This window comes from Ambystoma mexicanum, chromosome 3p (genome assembly GCF_040938575.1).
Source record: "Ambystoma mexicanum isolate Mex_15411 chromosome 3p, UKY_AmexF1_1, whole genome shotgun sequence".
Lineage (NCBI taxonomy): Eukaryota > Metazoa > Chordata > Amphibia > Caudata > Ambystomatidae > Ambystoma > Ambystoma mexicanum.
In genome coordinates this window covers 354,736,812-354,762,161 of record NC_090925.1, presented here as the reverse complement: position 1 = coordinate 354,762,161, position 25,350 = coordinate 354,736,812, and the positions used below count along the sequence as shown (strand labels likewise).

At 46.1% G+C, this 25,350-nt stretch overlaps 1 protein-coding gene across 2 annotated transcripts in view; it reads left to right on the top strand.

Annotated features, from left to right (window-relative positions):
- Window positions 1–25,350, top strand: part of LOC138580445 (interferon regulatory factor 4-like) — a 134,013-nt gene that overhangs the window by 13,894 nt on the left and 94,769 nt on the right. Inside the window, exons 2-5 of one of the 2 annotated variants that reach the window (XM_069651003.1) lie at window positions 2,647–2,836; window positions 20,057–20,154; window positions 20,893–21,004; window positions 24,830–24,931. In XM_069651003.1, coding sequence (XP_069507104.1) covers window positions 2,647–2,836; window positions 20,057–20,154; window positions 20,893–21,004; window positions 24,830–24,931 — 502 coding nt within the window. Of the gene's footprint in view, window positions 1–2,646; window positions 2,837–20,056; window positions 20,155–20,877; window positions 21,005–24,829; window positions 24,932–25,350 lie in introns of both variants that reach the window. The other variant, XM_069651002.1, reaches the window with a different exon arrangement.

The window sequence follows — 25,350 nt, the reverse complement described above, 5'->3', positions numbered from 1 at the left end:
GTCTTCCTGTAGCACGCAGATGTCTGCTTGAGTGGAGGTTGACAAGTGTATAATGAAAGACATATAATGTATGTAAGATCATGTGTTGCTTTTTACCTCTCTAAAAATAGACTCTGTTTCTAAGTATTTTCTGAAAATGTACACCCCCAGTTAATTTACGCAACTAGCTATTTTTAATTTCTTTGTGACAATGCAACTTGTATTCACACCATGCTTCTCAGAAAGAAGCATGACTGCATCGAACAATGACTAAGAGTAGGTGATGAACCACACATGCACATCTCGGACTCCCCAACTGCACCTTTAAATTACTTTTCAAGTAGCCTGTGAATTCCCGGGCTTGAGCAGAATAGATCACCTCGCTGGGTCCCTGGGAGCAAAGAGTCAAGTTCAAAATCCTATTCATGACGCAACTCACCATCTGGCACATTGGTCTGAGATGCCAGTCAATGAGTTTGAGTGGGAGACAATACCTAGGAAGCACAGGTCAGCCAGTCCAGGCCTCCTCTGCATTCCAACTTATAACATGCATTGGCAGAGCCAACTGTTTGAGCTTTTATGTAGGCATGGTGCGGGCATTTTCCAGGCACTGTTGTACTGGAACTACCTATACATAAGATAGCAAGAGCTGGTTATGCTTTTACTACCGTTGCATATAATGACCATACATGGGCCAAAACTGTTAGCTTTGCTAGTGCTTGTCTTTAACATGAATTCTGATGCAAGAACACACATATTGCTTATATTTGATCTGCAGGTTTGTATCCCGGCAATGCCAACTCATCCTTCCGAGGTCGATACATGAGTACCAATTTCAATTGGGTAATAATAGTAATGCATGTAAATATGTCCTATGTAAAGCACTTTAGCGCTATATTAAAAACAAGTTATTATTAAGGCGGCTTGCTTATAAACTGGAGTAGGGAAGTGGCTTTTTCTGCCTGGCTAGTTGCTAGCGCCTTGCATTTTGTGCCCCTGAATCCACCACACGAGGGTTAGAGGAAGTGGGTGGTTACAGGTAACTTTCACACCTAAACAACAGTTGCATTCCAGGAACCTGCGCTAGAGGGAAAGCGAGAAGCCAAATAATACAGAGATTTGGAGTTCATGATAGGATGGACACAACCCAAGTGCAGGGGATGAGTCTGGGTAGCTGGTAAACAACGTCTTTATAAACTTGACTGAAAAGGGAGCCTAGTCCATAGTGCTGCATTCCACACCTTAGATATGAGACGACAAATACTAACAGCTTAGTTTGCTCTCTGCAAGTTCATCTTGCTCCAATATGCTGAATGCCTGTGTTGAAAAAGAATCCCATTTCTGATGCTACTAAGATAGTGAAGTGGGTCGAGTGCTTGCTTCAGAGATTGTCTCTCACTTCCCACCCTGCAGCAATCCGTCAAGCAGCACTCTTCCAGCCCCTGCTAATCTCACACACAACTCCCTTACATGCACCCACACACGCACGGGCAAGCCAAAATAACTCAGTCCCAAAATAGCTGCAGTTTAGTAATTGACTGGAGTTTACAGACTGCCCCTTTCCCCTCATATGCTAGCTTGCAGGTGCTTGTTTTGTTGCACATGCAATACAATGTATCTGTGTGTGTGTGTGTGTGTGTGTGTGTGAGATAGAGAGAGAGAGAGAGATAGAGAGAGAGAATATCATAGGCATTCCGAGCTAGCAAAATGGGACCTGCCTGCAAAGGGCCTGGGCTAGGACTGCAGGGCTTCATGTTGTTTTGCCTTGTAAGGCCTGCTCCCCTATACCGCTGACTAACCATCTCTCCTCTAAAATCTCCTACAACCCTACACTACACACACAAACCCCCACAGGCGGCCACCAGAGGCCTAGCTGTGAGCACATGAACTCTAAGCGAGCCAGGACTAAGCTCTTCCTCTTTAGTCCTGTCACATTCTCCCACATCAATGGCTAACCAGACCCAGGCTTCAACTGAGCAGAGGCCATTTGGCCTTCCTTGAGTTCATCATATTCTGAAATACAAAAGGACCGGAGACATCAATGGCCTTTGAACACCTTGCGATATCCAGCATACTCAAGTTGTAACGTTGAGACAATGAATATCCCATGAGTGGGTAGTCTACTGCATCAAATGTAACCATTCAAAGATTCCCTTTCAATTATCCACCATTCCGCCAGCATCGCCCTGTATGGAATATGCCATGTAAAGTAATGTAAATTGGTTATGCATAGTGCAATATCTGCCATTTTGGTGGCCTATTGGCACATGGTCTGGAAGAGAATTGGGAGGGGAAGTTTATTGGGAGGAGACTAAGGGCAGATGCGACTCCTGAAGTGTTGATGGGGAAGGCCTGATGCACCCGTTTGCTGCGGATATGTTTCTAAGCAGCTTCTGAAGGTGACACTTGAGTATCTCTATATCCAGTGGTAACATTGGGCTCAAGTGCTGGCGGAAGAAGTGTGGCTTGAGAACAGCCCTTCGGGTAGAACAGCTGTTCAGGGTCTCTGTAACTATCCCAATGGTTCTCCTTATCACACAAAGGGCAGCTTCTGCAATCTGTTATGAAAACTGTCGGTCCATTTTGCACAGGCTCTAAATACGATAAACAAAAACAATTCTCCGAAATATTTTTACCTACCCTGCTTACTACTGTGTTCTCCTCCAGGCCTGGGCTGTATATAAAAGGAAGTTTCATGAAGGTACGGATAAAGCAGACCCCTCCACCTGGAAGACTCGTCTGCGATGTGCTCTAAACAAAAGCACAGACTTTAAGGAGATCCCGGAACGCAGCCAGATGGACATCTCAGAACCCTATAAAGTCTACAGAGTGCTTACAGACAAACACACGTCGTCTGGTAAGGGACATAGTTTTATGCACGTTGGTACAAGAGCATGCTATATTGGTCCAAGGTGGGTGCCAATGACTTTGATTGACCTATTCTTTGCCCTTTGTTTCTAGGATACAGTATTGTGCCTTTGAAGTATTGGGTCATCGTTAGTGGGTTCTGGCTCATTGGCAATATGTCTCTTAAACTAGGACTAGCTCTCTGGAACCAGAATTCCTTGGATTAGCCACGTCCTTTGGCTACTAAGTTGCCTTAAGTTGGATTCAGATCTTAGGCAATTAGATTATTGTTTGTTTGCAGCCTGAGGGGAGTGTAGTTTATTGTCCCCAGTTCCTTATCTAGCCTTGGATTGGTTCTAACCCTTGGGTGATTGGTCCTGTTGCTTTTGTCGGTTACAGAATTTTGAAAGTGTCTTTTGGCCCAGTAAGGTAACACATTGGGTTTGGTCCAATCCACCGAGTCCGATCCAACCCACGGCCCACGGTGCTGCCATGGGTTGGATCGGACTGTTTAACTCGGTGGATTGGACCCACCCCTTTGAAACTAGATTGCTTTAATTGATACTGTGTCGTTGGCATTGTGTTACTTTACTGGGTACAATGCTTTTGGTATTGGGTTGCTTGACTGATCCTATATCTTTAACATTGGTTCAATCTTCTGATCACACACAACAATGCTAGTGACCATTCTTTACCCTGTGTCTCAATGCACTGTACTTGTAGCATTCATCCCAGCAAAAAAAGAACTTTAAAACATTGTTTTTTTTAAAACATTTTTTTATTTTTTATTTGATTTAATTGTAATACAATTTTACAATTTTTACAAAACAGACAAGCAGATGAAGGTTCATCCCTCCAAATTAGATTAGATTGCGTTCCATCCAAGTTAAATTCAGGAGTTCCTAGCTTACGAGAGCAAGAGTTTAGGCTTCAGCTTACGCCTGTCTCCATTACTGCGTTACTGTCCTTTTCGCGCCTGAACAGTTTTTTTGTACTCCTGTACTAGTCCAATTTTTTTAAAGAACAGAGTCACTGCCACTGACCATTCGGTTTTTCCCCCCCAGTAAGTCGTTCCACCAGTCCTCTTCGTCAGCTGTAGTTACACTGCTCAGATGTTTCATTAAATAGATTTCTCTTGCCTCGTGGGTACCCTTGCACTTTAACAGAAGGTGTCTGATAGATTCCACCTGCTGGGTATTGCAATACCGGCACTTATCCGTGGTTACCTCTCCTCTTCTGGCCAAGATCTCATTTGTTTTCAAGAGGTTCAATCTGATTCTGAGGAAGGTGTTACGCAGCTTTTTGTCCGGGAATTTATTCAAGTACCCTCTCACTTCGTTGACTCTCTTTTGGCTTTTCGGAAGGGTTTTACTTGATTTATACGAGGCAACGTTATCCTGCGTTCTGATCCAGTCCAATTCGGTCAGCCTTTTCACCACCTTCGTTGGATTTTGTATTAGGATTGCTCTAGTGAGGGCCACCTCTTGTAACAGGTTTTCACAGTGTTCTACCCATGATGCTAGTATTTTGTTTTTCCCGCTGGCCAGTTTGTTCTTCAGAATCTCAAATACAGGCACTGACGAGTCCATGATCACTTTCCTGAAGAGCATCAGGGTGTTCCTCGCCACCGTCCCCTTCACAGATGGTAGGCAGAGTTCTTGTTTGATGTGACATATGGGAACAGACATTGGCAGTCCCACCACCTTCTTCCAAAATTGGCCCTCCAACCTGTCCCAAAACTGCCTCGGGATTTGTGGCATTGCTTCCGCTCCATATGTTATACTCGGGATGACCTTGGTTTTAAAGAAAGACAGTACTGGAATCAATGAGAACTTTCCGTATTTCATGTCGATTGTCCGTGCCTGGCATGACAAGGTCTTTGTTTTGGCTATTAGCATCTCCTGCATTGGAATTTCCATGGGGCTGTTACTTAGCGTCACTCCCAAGTATTTAAAGCTCTTTACATTTTCAACTTTTTCGTTTTCTAGGCTCCATTTTTCTTTGCCTGCTGTTCGAGTTGTAGTTTCGAAGGCCATGATCTTGGTTTTGCTTTTATTTAGTTCTAAATGGTTGTTTCCCAGATATACAAGGAGACTGTTCAACTGCCTTTGGAGCCCCACCGCTGTCTGATCTAATAGGATGATATCATCCGCATAGAGGAGTCTCTGTATTTTCTCTCCTCCTAATGATGGGGGAAAGCACCGAGTTTTGGCAAAGTCATCTTCCAGGTCTGCTATGTAGGCATTATACAGAGCTGGAGCTAAGGGACAGCCCTGCTTTACTCCTCGGGCAGTATGGATAACCTTTGACAGTGCCCCTACCCCATTCAGCCGGACTCTCATGGTGGTATCTTCTTAGAGAGCTCTTATTGGGGATAAGATTTTCCCTGGGCAGTTCTTGCCAATTAGTTTGTCCCACAGGCGCTCACGGCTCACACAATCAAATGCCTGCACTAGGTCGACGAAGGCCATGAATATTCTCGGCGCTCCTTGTTGGACTCTTGCTTTCAAGGAGCATAGTACCAGAATGTTTGCTGAGGTGCCGATGTTTCTGACAAACCCCGTCTGGAATTGATCTCTATAGTTGGATTCCTTTAGCCAGTTGTTCAGGCCGTCCAGAGCATAAGAGCCAAATAACTTCCCGATAACGTCCAGGAGCGCTATAGGACGGTAATTTCTCGGATCTTCATTCACTCCTTTTTTAAAGATTGGGACCACATTTGAAGTCTTCCAAGAGGGAGGCACAGATTTAGAAGTGTTACAGTTCTGGAAAATCTGCCTAATTAGTGGAACCCAAGTTACAACATTGGTCTTCAAATCTATGTTGGAGATGCCGTCCGGTCCTGGCGCTCTAGAGTTTTTTAGCTTCGTAATTTTTGATGTAATAGTATCATGATCACAGGGTATTTCCCAGTTTGTCACTTGGCACCTCCGGATGTTCGATATCCGGCTGTCCTCCTTTTTATATAGCGACGCAAAGAAGTCCACCCATTTCTCTTCGCTGACGCTATTCTGGAGGCTGGTCTGGGTACTTGTTGTTTTCGTATGAATCAAAGACCAGAATTCTTTGCTGGTTTTCTTTGAAAGTATACGCAGCATTTGTTCTGCGTCTTGCTGTAGAAGACTTGCACGCTGATGTCTCACCCAATTTTTATACCTGCGTTGCGCAAGGTGGTATTTTGCTTGCAAGTTTATTGAGTCACTGGATTTTGCCATTCTCTGGATTTTTCTCAAGGCAGCTCGTTGCTTTACCAGTTCCTTATTGTAACTGTGTCTGTGGACTGAGTGCGAAGGGCCTCCTTGTTGCTTCGATCTGCGGTAAATTTCCAATAGCGGCACGTAATCAGCATTAGCAGCTCCAACTGTCTTATCAATAAACTTATTGCTGATGGTTTTATAAACCGTCGTTATTTCACTGATGGCTTTTGCCGTTAACCTAAGGCGATTGCCACTCGGATTAGCTTCCAAGCCTTGTAGCATGGATTCTTGCGACGGCCCATAATGGTGCCAGGTCGTTTTTAAGATATTGTGATCGCTTTTGTCCGTTTTCACCACATTGAAAGACTTTATCATGCTCAGTAAAGCCTTCGATACAAAAGTATGATCAATAGTTCCCTTTTGATGATTTCTTTGCCATGTTGGGATCTTCTTGTTCTCTTTAGAGCATAACCAATGCAAGTTATGCAGATCCCATTTATCCATCAGGTTACCCCATCGTTTAGCTCTGTCCCCATCAGTTGTAGATCTCATGCATGTGGGAGTCTCTTCAACCTCCATTGTGCAGTTTAGGTCGCCATTTATAATGATGAGGCTCGGTTGTTGGCTTTCGCTTTCATTCTCCAGGAGGTTGTCGATAGCCTCTAGATATTGATCTGTAGTAGTCTCTGCCGGATTCCAGTGTGTATTGATAACTAGCAGTTTTTGTAGAGAATTTTCCTTCCCTGTTCCGACGCCATCCCATTGCCACTCTAATCTAGTGCCTTGGATAAGCGGGGAGAGATGTAATTCTGCCCTGGGAACTAAGCCACATCCCGATCTTACAGCGGTCACAAGACCAGCCCTTGGCCTTCCTGTGTCTCCCTTCTCTGCCGGGGTGAAGGTCAAAGTGTATCCGTCAAGGCAGGGTTTCACCAGCAGCCACGTTTCTTGTAGACACAAGATATCAAAGTCTCCTAGATTAACATCGGAGCTTACCGTCAAGTGGGAAAACCCTTGTGTGTTCCATGAGCCCATTATCAAGGGCGATTGCTTCACCAGTTGGCTCGGCGGGGGTTTTCTGTCCACTAATTGCTAGATTTTGTTTGCATATTGTCGTGTATTTGATATCCACCTCCTGTTGGGCTGTCTAACCGGGCTTCTGGCTTCGGTGCCACTCTCCGCTCGAGAGAATTTCATGGGGCTTCCAGCAATTGTGATTCTTATTTTTTCTCCCGGTCCTTTTGGCCATCTTTCCGGGTTTATTGCTCGGTTACCATCGGAGTATTTCTTACGACCTAGGTGTGGTGACTCCTCTCTCCTCTTCCTTTCCCTCGACCTATTGGGGCCATGTGTGTTTTGCTTGTCTTGAGTCGAGTAAGATTTATGACTCGGCCGACGCTTTCCTTTATCTTTATTGTGGTGATTTTGTTCTGACGGTATTCTCTTTCTTCTTATTAGGGATCTCGTCACTGAGGTGCTATGCGTCCGATGGTACCTCTGATTTTGAATGGCCTGAATTTCCTTCAGTTCATATCCCAAATACCAGAGGTTTTCTTTCTCAGCCTTCAAGATGTTGTTTATTAATAATGATGATATGTGTATATAGGCCTGATCGTTCCGTCCTTTCTCACATGGTTCGACAATTTTTAAGTCTTGAGAGGTCAAGAGTCGTAAATTTGGGATTTGCTCAAAGATATACAGCATAGTGTTCCTGCACAACCTAAAGTCGTCTGGATTTTCACACCTTCTCTCCAGTTTGAAGATGGCATAATCCGTCTTGATGCGTTTGTTCATTCTACTCCTTTTCCATACCTTATTGCTCTCGTGCGGCGATCGTCCCCTGCTTCGTTCTCTCTCTTTATTTCGCTGACTATTGCTTGAAAAATACTCTGGAGTCCTCCTGGTTTTGGACTCTTTCTGCCGAGACCTCTTGTCTCCAGTACTTAGATCATCGTTGCGTTTGTCATAAGGAGAGTTGCTCTCTCTTCGTGTCTTTAGGACGTTAGCTGTGAGGGGTTTAGAGGGCTTCCTTTTCTTTCATTCCGTATGTCTGTATTGATCTGTACTGTGCAGTCTTCCTCTTTGGCTCCCTGGGTGGGGGGCTGGGGTTACTTCACCTCTACACACACTCTCAGCCACTCTTTCAGTATGTGATCTAGTCTTATGAGATGGGATGTCTGTTTCTGAATCTTCCACTGTATATGTACTTAGATTTAATAAGGCTTCTATAGAGTTAAACTCTTCCTCCACTTTCTCCGAGAATTTTCTTTTCCTTGATTCACCCTTTCCTGGTGGTTTTGCGTTGGAGGTTTCACTCGTTCCCATTCGTCGTCTCGCTGTTGCTGTTCTTTTCATGGCAACTTTGGTGGGGTTGTTATCTTTAGAACTACCTTCTTGGCTTCTATTTTTTCCGGCACTAGTACCTTTTTTTAATTTAATTTTTCCACTGGTTTCACTTTCTTGTTAAAGAAGTTTCCAAGTTCTTTCTGTTTTGTATTTGTACATTTAGTTTTCCGCTTCGATCGGGGTTATTCCTGAGCAGTCTAAGTTAATACATCCATTTTCTGACATGGGCGTAGCTTTCTTTCCACCAGGTGGCAGATCGCTAGGTTTAGTTTGGCCGTTCATACTCATTTGTGCACTAGTGTTTTTTTCCTCCATGTTCAGTGCCAAGTCATTATTTTTGTTCCAACAGTTGGCACTGGTCTGTGTTCCTTGTGTATTCCGCTCCAGGTCCAGAGAGCACGATGATCCTTGGTCTCTGGTGTTTTCTTGTCACACTTCCTTAGCCAATATGTATTTTTCCAAGTATAATAACTTGGTGTGTATAAGGGCCGTGATTGCATCTTGATCTTTCACAGAGTCATTCAGTGCTTCGTATAGTTTGTTAAAAGGAGTTAGGGCGATCGTCACAGTGGACATTATACCCATTAGGTCTATTTTCTTATGCGGCGTTTCCTTTACACTCCCGTGTAATGCGATTCTGTCGGTCCTCACTCTACCTGGGGTAAGGCACGCCTCGTGGGCCGGTGTTGGTTTTCCCGTGGCGCCTCTGGGCAGTGTCTTTGCCAGGCTTTTTTCAGGTATATTCGAGGCCGCACTACGACCCAGGGGACTTCCCAAAGCCTTCTGGGGGCCAGGATGGATCTGGCTAGAGGTTTCCTCGTGCGGGTGCCCACTTTGAGACCACACATTCGATTCCTCCGTCACCTCCAAAGACTCGTGGGTACTCTTTAAGTTGTTAGTGGTCTGGTTGGGCCCCAGGGGCGGCACACCTGCCGTCAGTGCAGGGAGGTGCGGAATAGGAGAGGCCAGGGAGGGTTTCCCAAAGTGCCACCTTACTGGCGTTTCAAGTTGTGGCAATATGTTCCCAGTCCTCTGTTTAACAGCTCCCCTCTCCTCTTGACTATTGGATGGTTGTTCTTTTAAAATAGACTCTTCAACCGCCACCCACCCCTCCAAAAGCTCTCCATCCGATATTTCTTTTTGTGGTGTGGGGGAGCTTACACCCTTTTTTTTAAAAAAGTTTGTCACCTGATTGTGGGGCAGTACTTTGAGTGATTTACTTTTTTTACTTGATCCTCTGTAATAGGGTTTGGTGGAAGATTTCCCCCTGTTCAGATTCTTTTAGTGCTTTAGTGCTGTTAATGCACGTTCCTTTCTTTTGACTGGCCTGGCCTCCGCAGTACATGCGGGCCGCCAGCAGGTGTCAGTGGCCACTCCTGCTGTTTGTTGGCCAGCGAACTCAGCCCCTTTCTCTGTCGCGGCTTGACTCCTCTCCCCCTCCTCTGCTGGGGACGTCGGCTGCTCCATCGGCCAAACCGAGCAGGGAGCCCCCTCCTCCTCCAGCGCTCCACAACCCGCACCGTTGCCAACGGCGTCCCCCACAAACTCCACGCCCGCGGCGGCGCCAGGATCACAGAGTGCCGTGTCCTCTCCCCGCCGGGGCTCCAACCACGGCGCCGAACCCGCTTCCCCTCTACTTCCCTTGCCCAACTCTCCATGGCCCCGTCTCTCCTCTGGCGCGTGGACGACTGCCGCAACCACCACCCCCCCCCCCCGAGGAGGGCGGGAGTCGCCGCAGCCGGCACCGACCCACCTGAAGACACCGCTTCTGCGGCAGACAGCGGCCTCAGAATGCCTCCCATGTCTCCCGGGTCATGAGGCGGAGCGGTGAGGGGTTTGGTTGGGGGGTTGTTGTCGTTCTCTTTAATGTTATTTAGGAGCTTGGACGTGGTGTTTAGGCTGGTGATGGGGACGATGGTTCCAGTTTTGAGGGTAGTCACTATATCTACATCAGAGGGCACCACAGTAACAATGGAGTCTATATTGCTGGCACCTTTGCTAGTTCCTTTGGTAGACTTCTTCTCATTTTCAGGAAATTCAGCATGTGGTACACACCCCACCTCCTTCTCCCCCCTCTGCACAAGGCTCTCAAAAGTTCGCCTGTCCTCCAATGCAGGTTGAGCCAAGGGTTCAGAGTCCCGAATGTTGAAGAGGATAGGGGGTGCACTAACAGGGGTAGTGCTTAATTTATTTGGAGAGTGCAACAATTCGGTAGGGTTATTCGTAATGTTAGTGTTATTAGTGGTGTTAGGGATGTTGGAGATGTTTAGAGGTAGCTTTAATGGGGGCTTCAGAACAGCTATACGCAGTTGTCTTGGTCTTAGTGTAACCGGGGATGGCTCAGAGCCTGTATCTAGCTTCTTTTTACCTCTAGACTCTTGAAAGTCATCCCGACCAGCCGGGTCCTCGTTCTCCTTATTTTGTAACGGCCCCCCGTCATGTCTGCATCTAATGCTTCTGAGGCGACGCTCCTCGTTCTCCTCGGTCTCCGTTGCCGTCTTGCCGCGGCCCGACTGGGCTTTTAACACCAGCTCCTTCCAGTCAGCCAGCAGGGTAACAGAGTTGAAAGACTCTGCTCAAAGCAGCATAGAGTAGAGTGACTGCAGGACTGCTCCACTCGTCGACCACTCCGCGGCCGCTCCACGGCCAGACTGGGCTTTTAACACCAGCTCCTTCCAGTCAGCCAGCAGGGTAACAGAGTAGAAAGACTCTGCTCAAAGCAGCATAGAGTAGAGTGACTGCAGGACTGCTCCACTCGTCGACCACTCCACCACTTTTTTTAATTAGTATAAATTATAGCCATTAAGGCTTTTTTTTATACAAGTAATCCATGTTTAAATTAATTTAAATACTTATCGAGACAATCAAGATAATATTAGTAAAATATAACCCATACATGATTCTAAGTAAAGGGAAAAAATGAAGGGCTAAAAATATATATTTTTTAAAATTAAGAATATTCTTCATAGTTATCCAGAATTTGGTAATATTACTAATCAGGCCAAAGTCATTCCCATGGAAGAATGCCTCCCATGTTGAATCTTTGAGAGCAGTAAAGGGTTCAGGATTGCCATGTGCCAGTGTCATTGTCCTACGTATTTGCAGTAGGCTCTCACAGTCCAGTACAAGATGTTTAAATGTTTCCGCCACGGCAGAAGCACACAGCATGTATGTTCAGTTGAATCTGGGGATATTTAACCTGGCTCCCAATATTGTATCCATGTCTACATCTTTAAAATTAATTCTGAGGTATTCATGTAGAGCCCAGTTATCAGGGTAAGCATTAATGTAAAGCGCGATAGATTTGCATGTACTTAAGGTGAATAAGTAATCCCTGCTCAATGATGTACGAATCACAATAGCAATACCTATCACTTTGGAGCCAAGAGAGCATTCACTTTGTTCTGTGAGCTACGTATATTGTTTAATCACATGAAGCTATAAGAACAAGCTTTCTTATATCTTGGCACTCATATATTTTGTTCTAGGCACTAACACTTTCCGCGTCATAGTAGTGCATTGTTAAGATCGCTTTCTAAAATCAGCCCGTAGGGAAGGATTTCCGGAGGCCACCCTAGTCTCAACAAAAGTGTGAGAGTGGTCTAGAGCTACAATGAGTCCACACACAACACCACCCATAATTCATCCGTTTTCTGCCGCTCCAGGGTACGTACCCCCAAGCAAGGTAAGAGCTCCTCTCCTCCGCGGCGTATCTCCATATTAGTGGGAAGATTAACCCATCTATGTGCCCGCACCGCAGCCCCGCCTACCCCCTCTGCACCTCCATCGCAGCATTCCAGAAACGAACACCTATGCTCGAGGTTCGTCCTCTCTTCCAGTGCCCTTGACGTCCCGGTCACTATCCCGCGCAGGGCTGCCCTACCCCCACCCTGCCACCACCGCGCCTCCCCACACATGGGGAAGGCACCTAGTCATTGCACTCTGAATCACCTGCTGAGGCACCCCAGCCTGGAGGCCTCCTTCCGTCCAACGCCCCCCAAAGACATGGCAGGCACTCCCACCCACAAATTATGGCATCCACCAGGACACCTCAACCCCGACGCGGTGTTACCGAAAAAACAATCCGGAGTGCACAAAATGCGGGAAGAACATCAGAACATGCACGCTCCACTGCCGCCATCACCCCCATGTCGACAAGATGCATTTCGGCTGCTGCCCCCATGATAGATGCTGTTGTAGGTACTGGTAATATGGGTGCCCCTATGCTTGTTGATGCCTGTACTGATGCCCCTTTGATTGCTGCTACCATTACTGTGAATATGGTTGCCTCCTTGATTGCTGCAACTGCTACTGTTAATATGGGTGCCCCCTTGATTGTTGATGCCTGTACTGATGCCCCATTGATTTGCTGCTACCACTGCTGTGAATATGGTTGTCCCCTTGATTGCTGCCACTGCTACTGTTAAGATGGGTGCCCCCATGATTGTTGATGCCTATACTGATGCCCGCCTGATTACTACTACCATTACTGCTGATATGGCTGCCCCCATGATGATGACCACACTGTTGCCCCCACGATTGAGGCTCCCAATATGGTTGCCCCCATGACTGTTGCTGCCAAAAAGGTCAATACTACAGTACCCACACCCGATACTGCCACCCCAAGCACTTCATCCATGCTTAAGTGTGCTCTCATCAATGCTCGATCGCTCCCAGCCTACGCCCTCGACATCCACGACCTCTGTAACTCCAACCTTGACCTACTATTCATTAGCGAGACTTGGCCACACAAAGCCTCTGGGCCAGCACTTGCCTTGCCCGATGGATACACCATTTTTAGACCAGACTGGGGAGCACAGAAAGGAGGAGGGGTTGCAGTGATCGCCAAACAGTCCATCCCCATCGGAAGAATCCAGGGAGACATATCATCAAAATCAACCCCTCACCCAACTGCACTATCACAGCCCATGTCACTCATCGCCCACCGGGGCCGGTCGCAGAATTCCAAGAAGCACTCCTCCACGCCCTTGGGACAACCTAAAGAAATCCACCATGTTCATCTTCCTGGGAGACATGAATCTCGGCCTCAACAACCCGCAGATGGGAATGCAGACTCCCTCAACAGTGCCCTCTCCATAATGGGCTTCAAACAAGCAGTGACAGAACCCACCCATAATAAAGGACACACATTAGACTGGATCTCCAAACACAATTGCCCTCTCTCTATCTCAGCCATCACCCCCATTCCATGGTCAGATCACTCCATCATCCATTTCGACCTCAACTGCGCCAGAGCTTCCTCCACCACCCCCAGAACACTGCCACCCGCCCTCACCAGAAGCGCCAAGCAATTAGCAAAGGAAAGACTACTACCACATCTCCAGGTTCCTGAACTCAAGCCTCCATTCACCAACAACCCATTCACCGCCACCTACAACTCTATAATCTCAAGCCGTGGACACCATTACCCCACTTACTCAAAGAAAAACCACCAAACAAACCAACTCCTGGTTCACCCCTGAACTCCTCAAGCTGCGCACATAAAAACAGCGACACCACGAAACTTGCCTTCAAAAATATTGCAAAACTGCCATCAAATCAGCCAAAGCCAACTCCTTCAACTCCAGGATAGCCAACACAAAATCTGGATCCCATGAAATCTACGCCATCTTCAGAGAGCTGGAAACGCCCACCCCCCCCCCCACCAAACTCCCTTACCAAAGACAAAGAATGGTGTAACAAAATCCAAGAAGCCATGCTCAACAAATTGAACACCTTACAAGAAAAAATCATCAGCCACCAAAAAGCATTAAACCAGCAACTATCTGACCTACACGGAACGCACCAGCTGAAATTCCAGCATTCTCATTCCAAGAAATGAAAGAACAGGACGTCCTAGCTATACTTACCTCTATTAAGCCATCCAACTGTAAGGGTGATTCATGTCTGGCCCAGCTCATCAAGGACAGTGCCCCCGAACTGGCACCCATCTTCACTGCTTTAATCAACGCCTCCTTCAAATCCAACCAAGTGCCCTCCTGCCTCAAAGAAGCCTAGGTGTGTCCACTGCTGAAAAATCCTACACTGGATCCAAAAACACCAGGGAACTACAGGCCCATCACCACGGTACCCTCCCTACTGAAGATCTTGGATAAAGCAGCATACCTTCAAGTCCAAAAATATTTAGAAACCCATCACCTACTAGGTCTCAGACAGTCAGGCTTTCGCCCCAACCATGGAACAGAGACCGCCCAGGACCTCAAGAACCAAATAGATGGTCTCAGGGATGCAGGCAAACCTGCCCTCCTACTACCTCCTTGACCTATCCACGGCCTTTGACTTGGTCGACCAATGCACCTTATGCCACCACCTCTCAACGGCTGCCAACGTCTCACCCAATGCACCTGCATGGATCTCCTCCTTACTCAGTGGTAGAGCAATGAAGGTCTTCTCAGTCCAAGCCTGCGCCCAACCTCACCTAATTAAATGTGGAGTTCCACAAGGATCCTGCATCTCGCCCACCCTGTACAACCTTTTCACAAGGTCACTATTCAACTACCTAGACTCCATGGGCATCACATACACCAACTATGCTGATGATACGCAGGTCCTCATCCCTCTCACAGGAGACTACGAGGCTGACCAGAATACCCTCAACTCCATCTACGCCACCATCCAGACCTGGATGGCTGAAAATTGGCTATGTCTTAACAGTGAAAAGACAGAACTCCTAATCATCGGATCTCTGGACACAATCAGAAAAACGGGATCACAATATGACTCCTTTCTCATCGACAACACTCGCATCCCTGTATCTCAGTCAGTCAAAACCCTGGGAGTATATCTAGACTCTAATCTCACCATGGCCAGGCAGGTGAATGCAATATACTCAGCAGCGGCCTACCACTCGAAACTTATCCCGGCTGCCAGGCCTTTCTTAACGCAACAAAACTCCCTCACCATCGCCAGAGCAATCATCGGATCTTGCCTAGACTATTGCAACGAGCTCCTACTAGGCATCTCAGTAAAGAACATCAGGAAACTTCAAACAGTGCAAAACAATGCCCTCAGAGCAGCCACAGGCATCTCCAGGAGAGACCACATCTCGGCCACAAGGAAAATTGGCTACCCGTTAAGGAACATATTCTCTTTAAGTCCTTGGCACTTACCCACAAATGTCTCCACGACACAGCACCCCGTTAACTCTCTCAAAGATTCTCTGCGCCTTCCTCGATCAGATCCACTAGATCAAGCTACACTAACCGTCTAGCCATCCCCAAAAGCCTCAAGGTCCGAGCAGGCGGCTCAAGCTTCCCAGTTATAGCAGCCACCAACTGGAACCTACTCCCTCCCATAATCAGAAGCATTGAGTCCCATGCGGCCTTCAGAAAAGCAATCAAAACAATGCTGTTTGTATAACCTCTAAGGTGCCATGATACAAGCACCTCATCTGCCTCTCATGTCTAAATTACCACTGTACTGTACGTTATATCAAGTATCTCTTGTATGTCATCCATGATTGCACATCCACCCTGTAAGGCACTGCCACTTGTAACCCATGCACTGCCTCTTACATCTTGTAACTAAGACACCTTCTTGAAACAGCGCCTCGATGCCTCCGGGCTGCTAGGAGCTTTACAAATACAAAATAAAAAAATAAAAAAATCAGAGACTTGCTCTACCCTCTCTCACTACTTTTTCTGTCATCTAAAAATCAGTGCACACTTTTGGAAGTCAATTCTCTTCTCTTTGTTCATGTTGCTTCCATCCCGTGTTACTTATCAATTACAAAGTATGATTTTTCAAAGAATGTTAAAACGCTATCCAATTTGTAGATGACTAATTTCGTGTGTATGTTAGTTTTTCAGTTCTCGTAAAATGATACCATTTCACCGAGTTCGCTACTTATTACGCATGTCTCGGGGGTCAGGCCATCCCCCCGAGCCTACTTTTTGTCTCGCGGTTTCAGCAGAATCAGGGATCCTCTTCCGCTCCTCTAACTGTGACTTAAATTGTCAAGTTACACCTGTTTTTAAAAATAAAAAGACAATTTTCTTCTTTTATGTCTTGTCCTCCATTTTTCTGGTCAAGGGTGAGCGTCTCATGTTTCCTTATGTGGACGTCTTTAGTTTCCAAGTTCCCTAAAAGGGGAATACACACAAAGGGGCACCATCAATATATGTCTGTCTGTCTTGTCTAGGCATCTACAGTGAACTTGTATAATGGTCAGGTATTCTTACCTGTCTTCACTTATTTAAGCATACTTCTATTTTTGTATGTCCAGTTCTTCAAATTGTCTAGTACTGTGAATAATCACCCTGTAAGGGAATAATCCAGGACTTGGGTCTGTCTGATTTAATCTACAGTGAATGTTATATTGCTGGTTTCCATCAATGCTTACCAATTCTCATGGTTGTTCTTTCGCAATGGACCACATGTAGTAATCTTGTTGGACGATCAGGGTGAGAGTCGACCAACAAGATCACTGGAATTCACTTGGCTCTAAACGTCTGTCCTTGGTTCGGGTCATGTGTGCAGAGGTCACTTTTCGTGTCAGAAGCTGGTTGCGGTTCTCAGCAGACGGCTCCAGGCATCTTCTTGAAAAAGACCCCCAAATCTAGAAAAGGTGGAGTCTCCAGCAGTGCAGACTCTTCAGGACACATCTACTGGGAGTGCAGAGAGATTGTTCCAACGGAGCTCACCCCAGTCAGGTGGCGACAGGCAATCTTCCAGCGGTGAACACAAAAGCAGCCCCAGCATAACTCTCCTGTGGAAATGTGCAGACAAGTGAAGTATGGCATAAGCTGAAGATTCTGTGAGTTACAAGGCTCTACTCGGAAAGGTGATGGCTGCAGTGCAGTAGCCCAAAAGGGAGCTGGTTAGTCCAACGGGTGGTCCAGGGACACTTCCAAAGGCTTCCAAGGCGTGGATCAGCGAGCAGGGGTCAAGGCTGGTTGTCCCCATCCGTCCAAGGGTCAAAGTACCAACAAGGGTTTTCTGAGATCAGGTAGAGGAGCAGGGCTTCACCAGGCCAATCACTGGAGTCGATTCTGTTCAGTTGCAGGAATTGTCCTCGATTGGTCAGTGAGCTGCTCTACTTTGTAGAAGTCATGGTTCTAACGATGATCTCTCAAATGTCTGCAGGGGCCTTCCTTTTAGCAAGATTCAGGCTGGCAACTAGCCCAAGCCCACCAATGGTAAGGATCTGCAGCATTAAAACAGGCCAGCATTGGCCAATTCTGGACAACCACGATCATGAGATCTGTCCAGCCTGCAACAGACTTATGTGCACCAGAGGATGTGAACTTGAACCAGACAGTCCTCGTCCCCGCCTCTGGCTCACACACACACAAAGCCCACTTACCCATGAAAGCATTAGCTTTCACCGGAAAACGGTTACCATATATGGCATTTCCTAACTTGAGAAGACAGGAAGATGGGCAAAGGACAAGATGCCCAAAGAACAAGCGAAGATCTCAAGGCACAGCCATTTTAGGGTGCTTGCTACCTTTAGTAGGCGTTTGCGATAAATGCAAACGTGCCTGAGATGAATATCACAAAAACTGTAAAACAGCTGCCACCAGATTGTTTTAGGCACATCGTCAAAATAACCGAAAATCCATTAGGTAAAAAGTTATAAGGATACAAAGTATCCTAACTGCACTTCACTGTATGGTTATGCGTGCAATATAAAACTACAAGATTTCCAAAAGAGAGTGGTAATTGCGCCGGGATACCGCCAACACGAATATCGTTACTGCTACTCAGCCCGGCGCAATTTGCGTCGGACCCTGAGTAGTGGTAAGGCTGTAAATCCCCCTTTTTGTTAAGAGTCCATAGGAATCCATGGGCCAAAAACAGGCGGAAAGTGGAGATTTTAACTCCAACATTCCGCCCAACTCGTGATTGGGCCAGTCCTCAAATGCGCTGGTAATAAAGTTACCACCGCATTTAAGGGCGACCGCCCAACTTGTGATGAGGCCCAAAGTCTCTCAGCACTAACAGTCCCGATACGAATGAGCAAAACAGGCCAGGGAAGTAAAGAAGAAGCTTTACTGACCTCCAAAAAGCAGGACAGTGTTAACAAAAATAGCAAAAAAACTGGGGGTCCCGTAGGAATCTATGTTGCGAAAGGTGCAAAAAGAAAATCTCTCCGAACATGCGCACTGTGATTTATAACGATCTTCGTGCTGCACATTAAATAGTATTCAAGCAGCTTCAGATCCAGGTGTGTATAGCCCATCCAGTCCTGTTTTCTTTCATAAGACTCTCCGCGTGGTGGTCCTGCTGTTATAATAGAAAAGGCAAAACTAGAACTACAGCACAGTAAAATTGTTGTGTGACATCATAGTTTCTCGGATGTTTGTGCTGCACTTTTGGATTTCCCCGATCCTTGTGATCAACATTATTTCTTGTATTCTTATTCTGGGATGGGCGGCATGGACTCCCAGATCTTTGGGCTAAACAGGGGTTCTTGGCTTTGTGTTCTAGGTGGACAGTATGGTTTCACAGATCTCTGCGCGTGCTGCATGGTTTCTCTGAATCAGGTCCTGGGTGGGAATATTGTTCTAAGATCATAGTGTCAAGCTTTATGGCTTCTCATGTTCTTGTTCTGGCTGGAGAGTATGCTTACACGGATCAATTTGCCAAGAGGTACGGATCTCAGATTCTTGTTCTGCGTGGGCAGTATGGTACACCAAAGCAGTGTGGGTTGTCAGATTCTTGTTCTGCATGGGCTGTATGGTAGACCAAGCAGTATAGATTGCCAGATTCTTGTTCTGCGTGGGCAGTATGGTACACCAAGCAGTATGGGTTGTCAGATTCTTGTTCTGGGTGCACTGTATTGCTTCAGAAAAATTTGTGCTAAGTAGTATGGTTTCCTAGTTTCTTGTTCCGGCTGGATGTATGGTAGCACATCTCTATGTGCCGGGCATTAGGGTTTCTCAGACTCATTGTCTGGGTGGGCCGCGTGGCTTCACAGATCTTTGTGCTAAGCAGTATGGCTCCTCAGATTCCTGTTCTGCGTGGGCAGTATGGTACACCAAGCAGTATGGCTTCTCAGATTCGTGTTCTCTGTGGGCAGTATGGTACACCAAGCAGTATGGGTTGTCAGATTCTTCTTCTGGGTGGGCTGTATTGCTTCAGAGATCTTTGTGCTAAGCAGTATGGCTCCTCAGATTCGTGTTCTGCGTGGGCAGTATGGTACACCAAGCAGTATGGCTTCTCAGATTCGTGTTCTCTGTGGGCAGTATGGTACACCAAGCATTATGGGTTGTCAGATTCTTGTTCTGGTTGGGCTGTATTGCTTCGGAGATCTTTGTGCTAAGCAGTATGGCTTCACAGATTCCTGTGCTACATGGGCAGTATGGTTGCACTACTCTACACACCAACCAGTAGGGTTTCTTGGATTCTTGTTCTGGGTTGGCATTATAATTTCCCAGATCTTTGTGCCAGGAAGTATGGGTTCTTTGGGTCATATTCTGGGTGGCCAAGCTGGGTTACCAGACCTTGCTCTATGTAGTATGGTTTCTCTGGTGCTTGCTCTGGGTGGGCTACGCGCTTCACAGATCTTTGTCCCAAGTAGTATGCTTGCTCTAATTCTTGTTCTCTCATTGTGGTTATCCGTGCTATTCAGAAATGGACCCCAGTTCCTGTCCTGATAGCTGGAGCTGTGGAGTCCCTCTGAGCTATAATCTATGAAAAATGCTATTGAATTTTTACTACAGAAGACAGTCCTATGGAGGTCCTTGACAACAGAGAGCAGAGACCCAAACCACCTCCTGTCAAAACGGAAGTTAACGGACAGCGCCACGTAGCAGACAGAGTAAGTATGGAACAGTTATATTTTCTTCTACCGCCTTCCTATTCTGAAATGCCTCATCATGTAAGTGTGCCTATGACGTTACCATGTAGTCATATCATGTAAGGGTACAATTTAGTTGTACCATATGGATGACCATGTTTGTATGCAATCCACCAATACCCAAAATGCAAAACCCACTAATAGCGTCTTTGCTTCTCATTCAATCAGGCAGATCAAACAAGAGCCACTGAAGTAGTGCAATAACACTTAACCCAACTATCAGAGCACCTAAGTAATTATGGTCACTCAGTTTGGGCTATACAGAGGACAGGGGGCATCAGCAGGAGGCAGTGCATCCATTCAAAGACTGATATCCAACAAAATGTGTTATTATCCCACACCATGCAACTCGCACCAGTGTCCATGGAAACCCAAAAAGAGCAGTTACTCACCAGAGTCCTATCTGTTCCAAAGAGTGGTGTCTCCATATCAGTGCTACCATGATACCATCTGTGCCATTTATTACCAGACATGGTTTATAGTCCTGGCTGTGCCTCTGTCAGGAGAGACATGGTGCTAGTTGTTCCAGAACCCAAATATTAGTCGCCATTGGGGATCTTACTGGTAGTTTCATTACAAGCAGCATTTTGTATTTGGAGGCTATGGAACACTCAATTTCTCAGTGTTTTTCAGCAGTGATTTATAAACTACACCATTCACTCATGTGATCTCCTTCTCATGCAGCTGCTGTCCTTTCAGGCAAAGTTGGGTTCTGGTTTGGAACGGGACAAGACGGACCAACCAGCTGGAACAGGCTGGGCATCACCAGAACTGCCAGCCCCGCGAATGCCCAGCGAGCCTTTGGACCATGGTAAGAGTTGCTCACCTCCTAATTCTCATCCCTTTGAAAAACATCCTGGCGTTGAAGCGGGTGCATGCTTTAGTCTACACCATTCACAGAGCAAGCCCCCCTGGCGTCTTCTCAAGACAGTGGATGGGTACCCCACTCCTGTGCTGGCAGCATGCAAGTACATGCGTGAGAATCCATCTCTGAGCTTTGTCCTGGTACCTAATGTTTGCACAAAGTTGTAGATCAACGCATGTGTACTGGGCAGATGCACTCAGCCCAGGCTGGTTGTTTGTATTCCAGTTAATGCATCTGCAAGCTACTTGTGGTAGGCATTGGGTGCCTCTGCCCAGTGTAACAGCTGGTTTTGTTTATATGACCCACATTCTAATATCCCTTCAATGAAAATGGGCTATATTTAACCTTCATTTTCTTTTTCTAAGAATTGGTTTTGTCCTTTTTTAAATCGAAATTACGGATTCCACCCCTTCTCTCTTTACACCGTCCCTCCTTTATTCCCTCTTTTTTCACTTTTTATGCCCTTTCTCGACTTGGACATATATTCCATTTGCCTACATTTTTTTTTCTCAAAGGTGGGACCAATTGGATGGATTCTAAAAGGAACTTTCAAATTTGGGACTTGTACACATTCAGTTGTGAATGTGCTCACATGCATTTATTTTTCAACAGTTTTTTATAATTGTTCCAATAATGTATCGGACATCCATTTTTTTTTAAATTAGTGCTTTACTTCTATTTATTTTCCATTATTTAGCCATTCACTCCTTTAAAGAGATCAAAGAGACAGTTTCCATAGTTGAATTTTCTGTACGTGTTGCATTTCCACAGACACGTGTTTCACTCTCCAGCGTGCTTTATCAAGGCACATTCAAGTTGTTTCTGTGATGTTGTTTCTATTGGAGAAGCGTTGAGAGAGCTATGGAGCAAATCAAAAAAGAGTAGGTCTGCATTAACATTGTTTAACATATATGTCGTTGGGTGTCCACTATTTAAGCTTAAAACGGGAGCATGTACAATTAGGTTGCTAGTAAATAAAATCCTGATGACGTGAAACTGTTGGTGATTGATTTTGGAAGGCCAACCTAGAATGGAGAACAGGAATGACACTGAAGTCTTACCAAACCCAATCAAGGTAGGGAACAGAGGGTTAAGGCTTAGGCTTAGGAGTGGGTGTGAGAGTGGTCTAGGGCTACAATGAATCCACACAAAGCAACGCCAATAATTCCAGTCAGACAGGTGGTTTCCTCCACTTTTATATTACACACTAAGAAATAAAATCTCTACGCCAATATTGTCACACACTTACTATAAAACAGATAAATACATTCACCCTCAGAAGATGGAAAGCTGTTTCTTCAATAACCAGTGTAAAACAGGTAAGTACTGAGATGCATAAAGTTTGGTTGAAACATTTCCCTAGCACTTACTAAGTCCAGGCCTAAAATGGTTTGGGGCCTTGTGCCTTAAAGTCATCAGTTCCAATGTTATACTTATCGGGTAGGTTTGCTATGTGATTGGACAATGCAAGGGGTTGTGATTTAAAGTTCAAAAAGTTAAGGAAAATTTAGGTAAGTAACTCTCTCAATCTCACTACACTAGGATAGGCCTAAGAAGGGTTCCGTGACCAGGTTACCACCAACCAAAGTCAGGAAAGGGAGAGATAGGAACAAGACTTTACGCCAATATGGATGACACAGGAGAAAAGAAAAAGGTATGTCAACTTAACCCCTGACTCTGTTGGGGACACAATCTTCTGGTTTTGGTCCAGTAGACGGAGACCCATTGTTCGTGAGTGCAGAGGTCCCTATTGGACGCAAGATTTAGTTTCGGTCAGCCGCGGTGCTTGCGTCTCCATTCCAGGCACCTTCCAGCTGAACACCCTTTGCAAAGAAAAGATGAAGACTTCTGTGGACCAGGTGACTTCAGGACACATGCAGGGAGCAAAGAAAACGGATCGCAATGGTAGTCACCATGGTCAGACAGCGACAGACGATCTTCAATTGACAAACAAATGAGCAGGCCCTGCGTGGCTTCTGTTTATACAAAAAGACTGAAAATGCAGCAGCAGGGGTTTTGAAGTACAAGCTGAAGCTCCTCCAAGTTCCAGGGATGCACTCAGAGTGGAGACGGATGCAGCGAGTTAGATCAGAAGGGAGCTGGTCAGTCCACCGTTTGGTCCAGAGATACGTCTGAAGGCTCTGAAGTCACGGATCCTTGAGCAGGGGTCGAGAATGGTTGTTCTCACTAACGAGGGTCTTCTTTAGATCAGGTAGTGTAGCAGGCCTGAGAGAGCAGAAGAAGGCCAAAGGCAGGCAAAACTCTCATGGGCCGCCATCTTAGAGTGCTAGCCACTCTTAGTAGTAATTGGAAAAGTGCACGAGTAAAAAGTTCAAAAGATGGTAGGAAAATATCTGCTGCCACCAGCCAACCCTAGAAACATTGTAATTGTAACCCAAAAGATACAAAAGAAAAAGATATAAGCATACATGGTATCCTAACCGCACTTCACTTTAGCGTGATGTGTGTAGTTGTAAAAATACAAGAAATCCATGAAGTGAGACATAGGGCCTCATTACACGGTAGGCTGTAAGGGTTTAGCGGTACCGGTAAGGGCACCGGTACCGGTAAACCCTTACCGCCTTACTACGAGGTCCCTTTGCGGGACCCGACCTTAACGGCTGGTGTAGACCAGCCGTTAAATTTGGGACCCGCAAAGGGTCCTTGGTGCTAATTACGGTACCGCAGTTTGCGGTACCGTAATTAACCCCTTCCCCATTCCCATTGAGACCTATGGGGCAAAAATGGGAATAGGGAAGGGCCATGGAGAAAGGGGGAATTACCACCCCGCCAACCTTGGAATGGGGTGGTAATTCCCCTTTCCTCCATGGTGGTACCGGTATGGTACCGGCGGCAACCATGGTGCTAATAGCACCATGGTTTACCGCATTCCGTGTAATGAGGCCCATAGTCTCTCAGCACTGATAGTCTTACGGACTGACAAGGCAACCCATAAAAATGAGCACCAAGCAAGGGAAGTAAAGCAGAAATGAAAAGCCAACACAATCTGAAGCATGCAGGCATGTGTGTGGTCAGAGTTCCTCTAGTTTGTCCATCTCATAGAATTCTATGATACATTCCTCGCATCCCTGCACTACCCTGAATATGATCACCTTAAGTTGAACTAGGGAAAGGTGCATACTGCAGACACTGTACAGTGCTATACACTCCTGTCTGTTGTGTAGGAAGCACACCTTGTAAGTTTGAATAATATTTTCTTATTGTCTCCTTGTCTATTCCACAGCTGTGTGGTTGAGTGCTTTCAGTCAATTTCAAACCTAGGATGCTGGGCAGACATGCCACAAGCATCTACTGTCCCAATGGAACCCTTCTATGCTGACCACATACGTTTGAGACACTGCGAGCCAGTCGATGCTTATCCCACTGGGTTCCGGGGATATTGCCAGCCTCCAGTGCTGATTCCATGAACCTTTGAGAAGACATTCATCCTTTGGTCAGCCCTCTAAAGGACAAGACCAATGCACAATGACCTTTGAGACTGTAGAGATGGACACATTCCGTGCAGATGTCACTTTTCGTTAGAATGTAGCTTGGGTAACTGAAATCATATTAAATGTGCTGATTAAACAATGGGCATAAGTCCATGATGCGTACTGTCTGTGATGCTAGGGTACACCGGTGTTGTGAAACTTAGGCGATGGGAGCAAATCTGCTCACGATGGAGTAGTATATTGGTGTTTCAAGTTTATAGTTCAAATTGTTGATTTTTTTTAACTGTTTCATGTTTTCCACCTTTATTTTATCTGACAGGGTATCAAGTGAGGGGCCATTTGTATGGCTGGACTTCCTTCGGCAAGCACACAGCCCCTCCAGACCCCTATCATATTTTGAACGAAAGCAGGAATGCCTCAGGTAGATGCATTGTCTTGTGTGCCCGTCTGTGTGAGGGACTGTTTGCATGGCTACGTGTGTCCAATGGTATCGGGGAATACTATGTCATACAGGTGAAAGGCACAGATTTTTCATTTATTTAAGTTGTTAAACGAACCTTTGTGATCTTGCACAGATAATATATTGGATGAAGTACCCCCTACCATATGCTATAAGGATATTGCAAGTGACCAAGGCGGTCCTTTATAAGGTTGCAGAACTCTAAGGTGACTTGAAATATCCTTTTTACGTACAGTAGGGCAGTGCTTAAAATGGGAGTGCAGAAGTGCAGGTACCCACTACCACCGAGTTCCTGCTTATTGTTGAGAAGTGTCAGTACTCCTCCATTAAATGTATTGGCTTCCGGCTGACATGCATCGGTACCTGTCTTTCAAATGAGA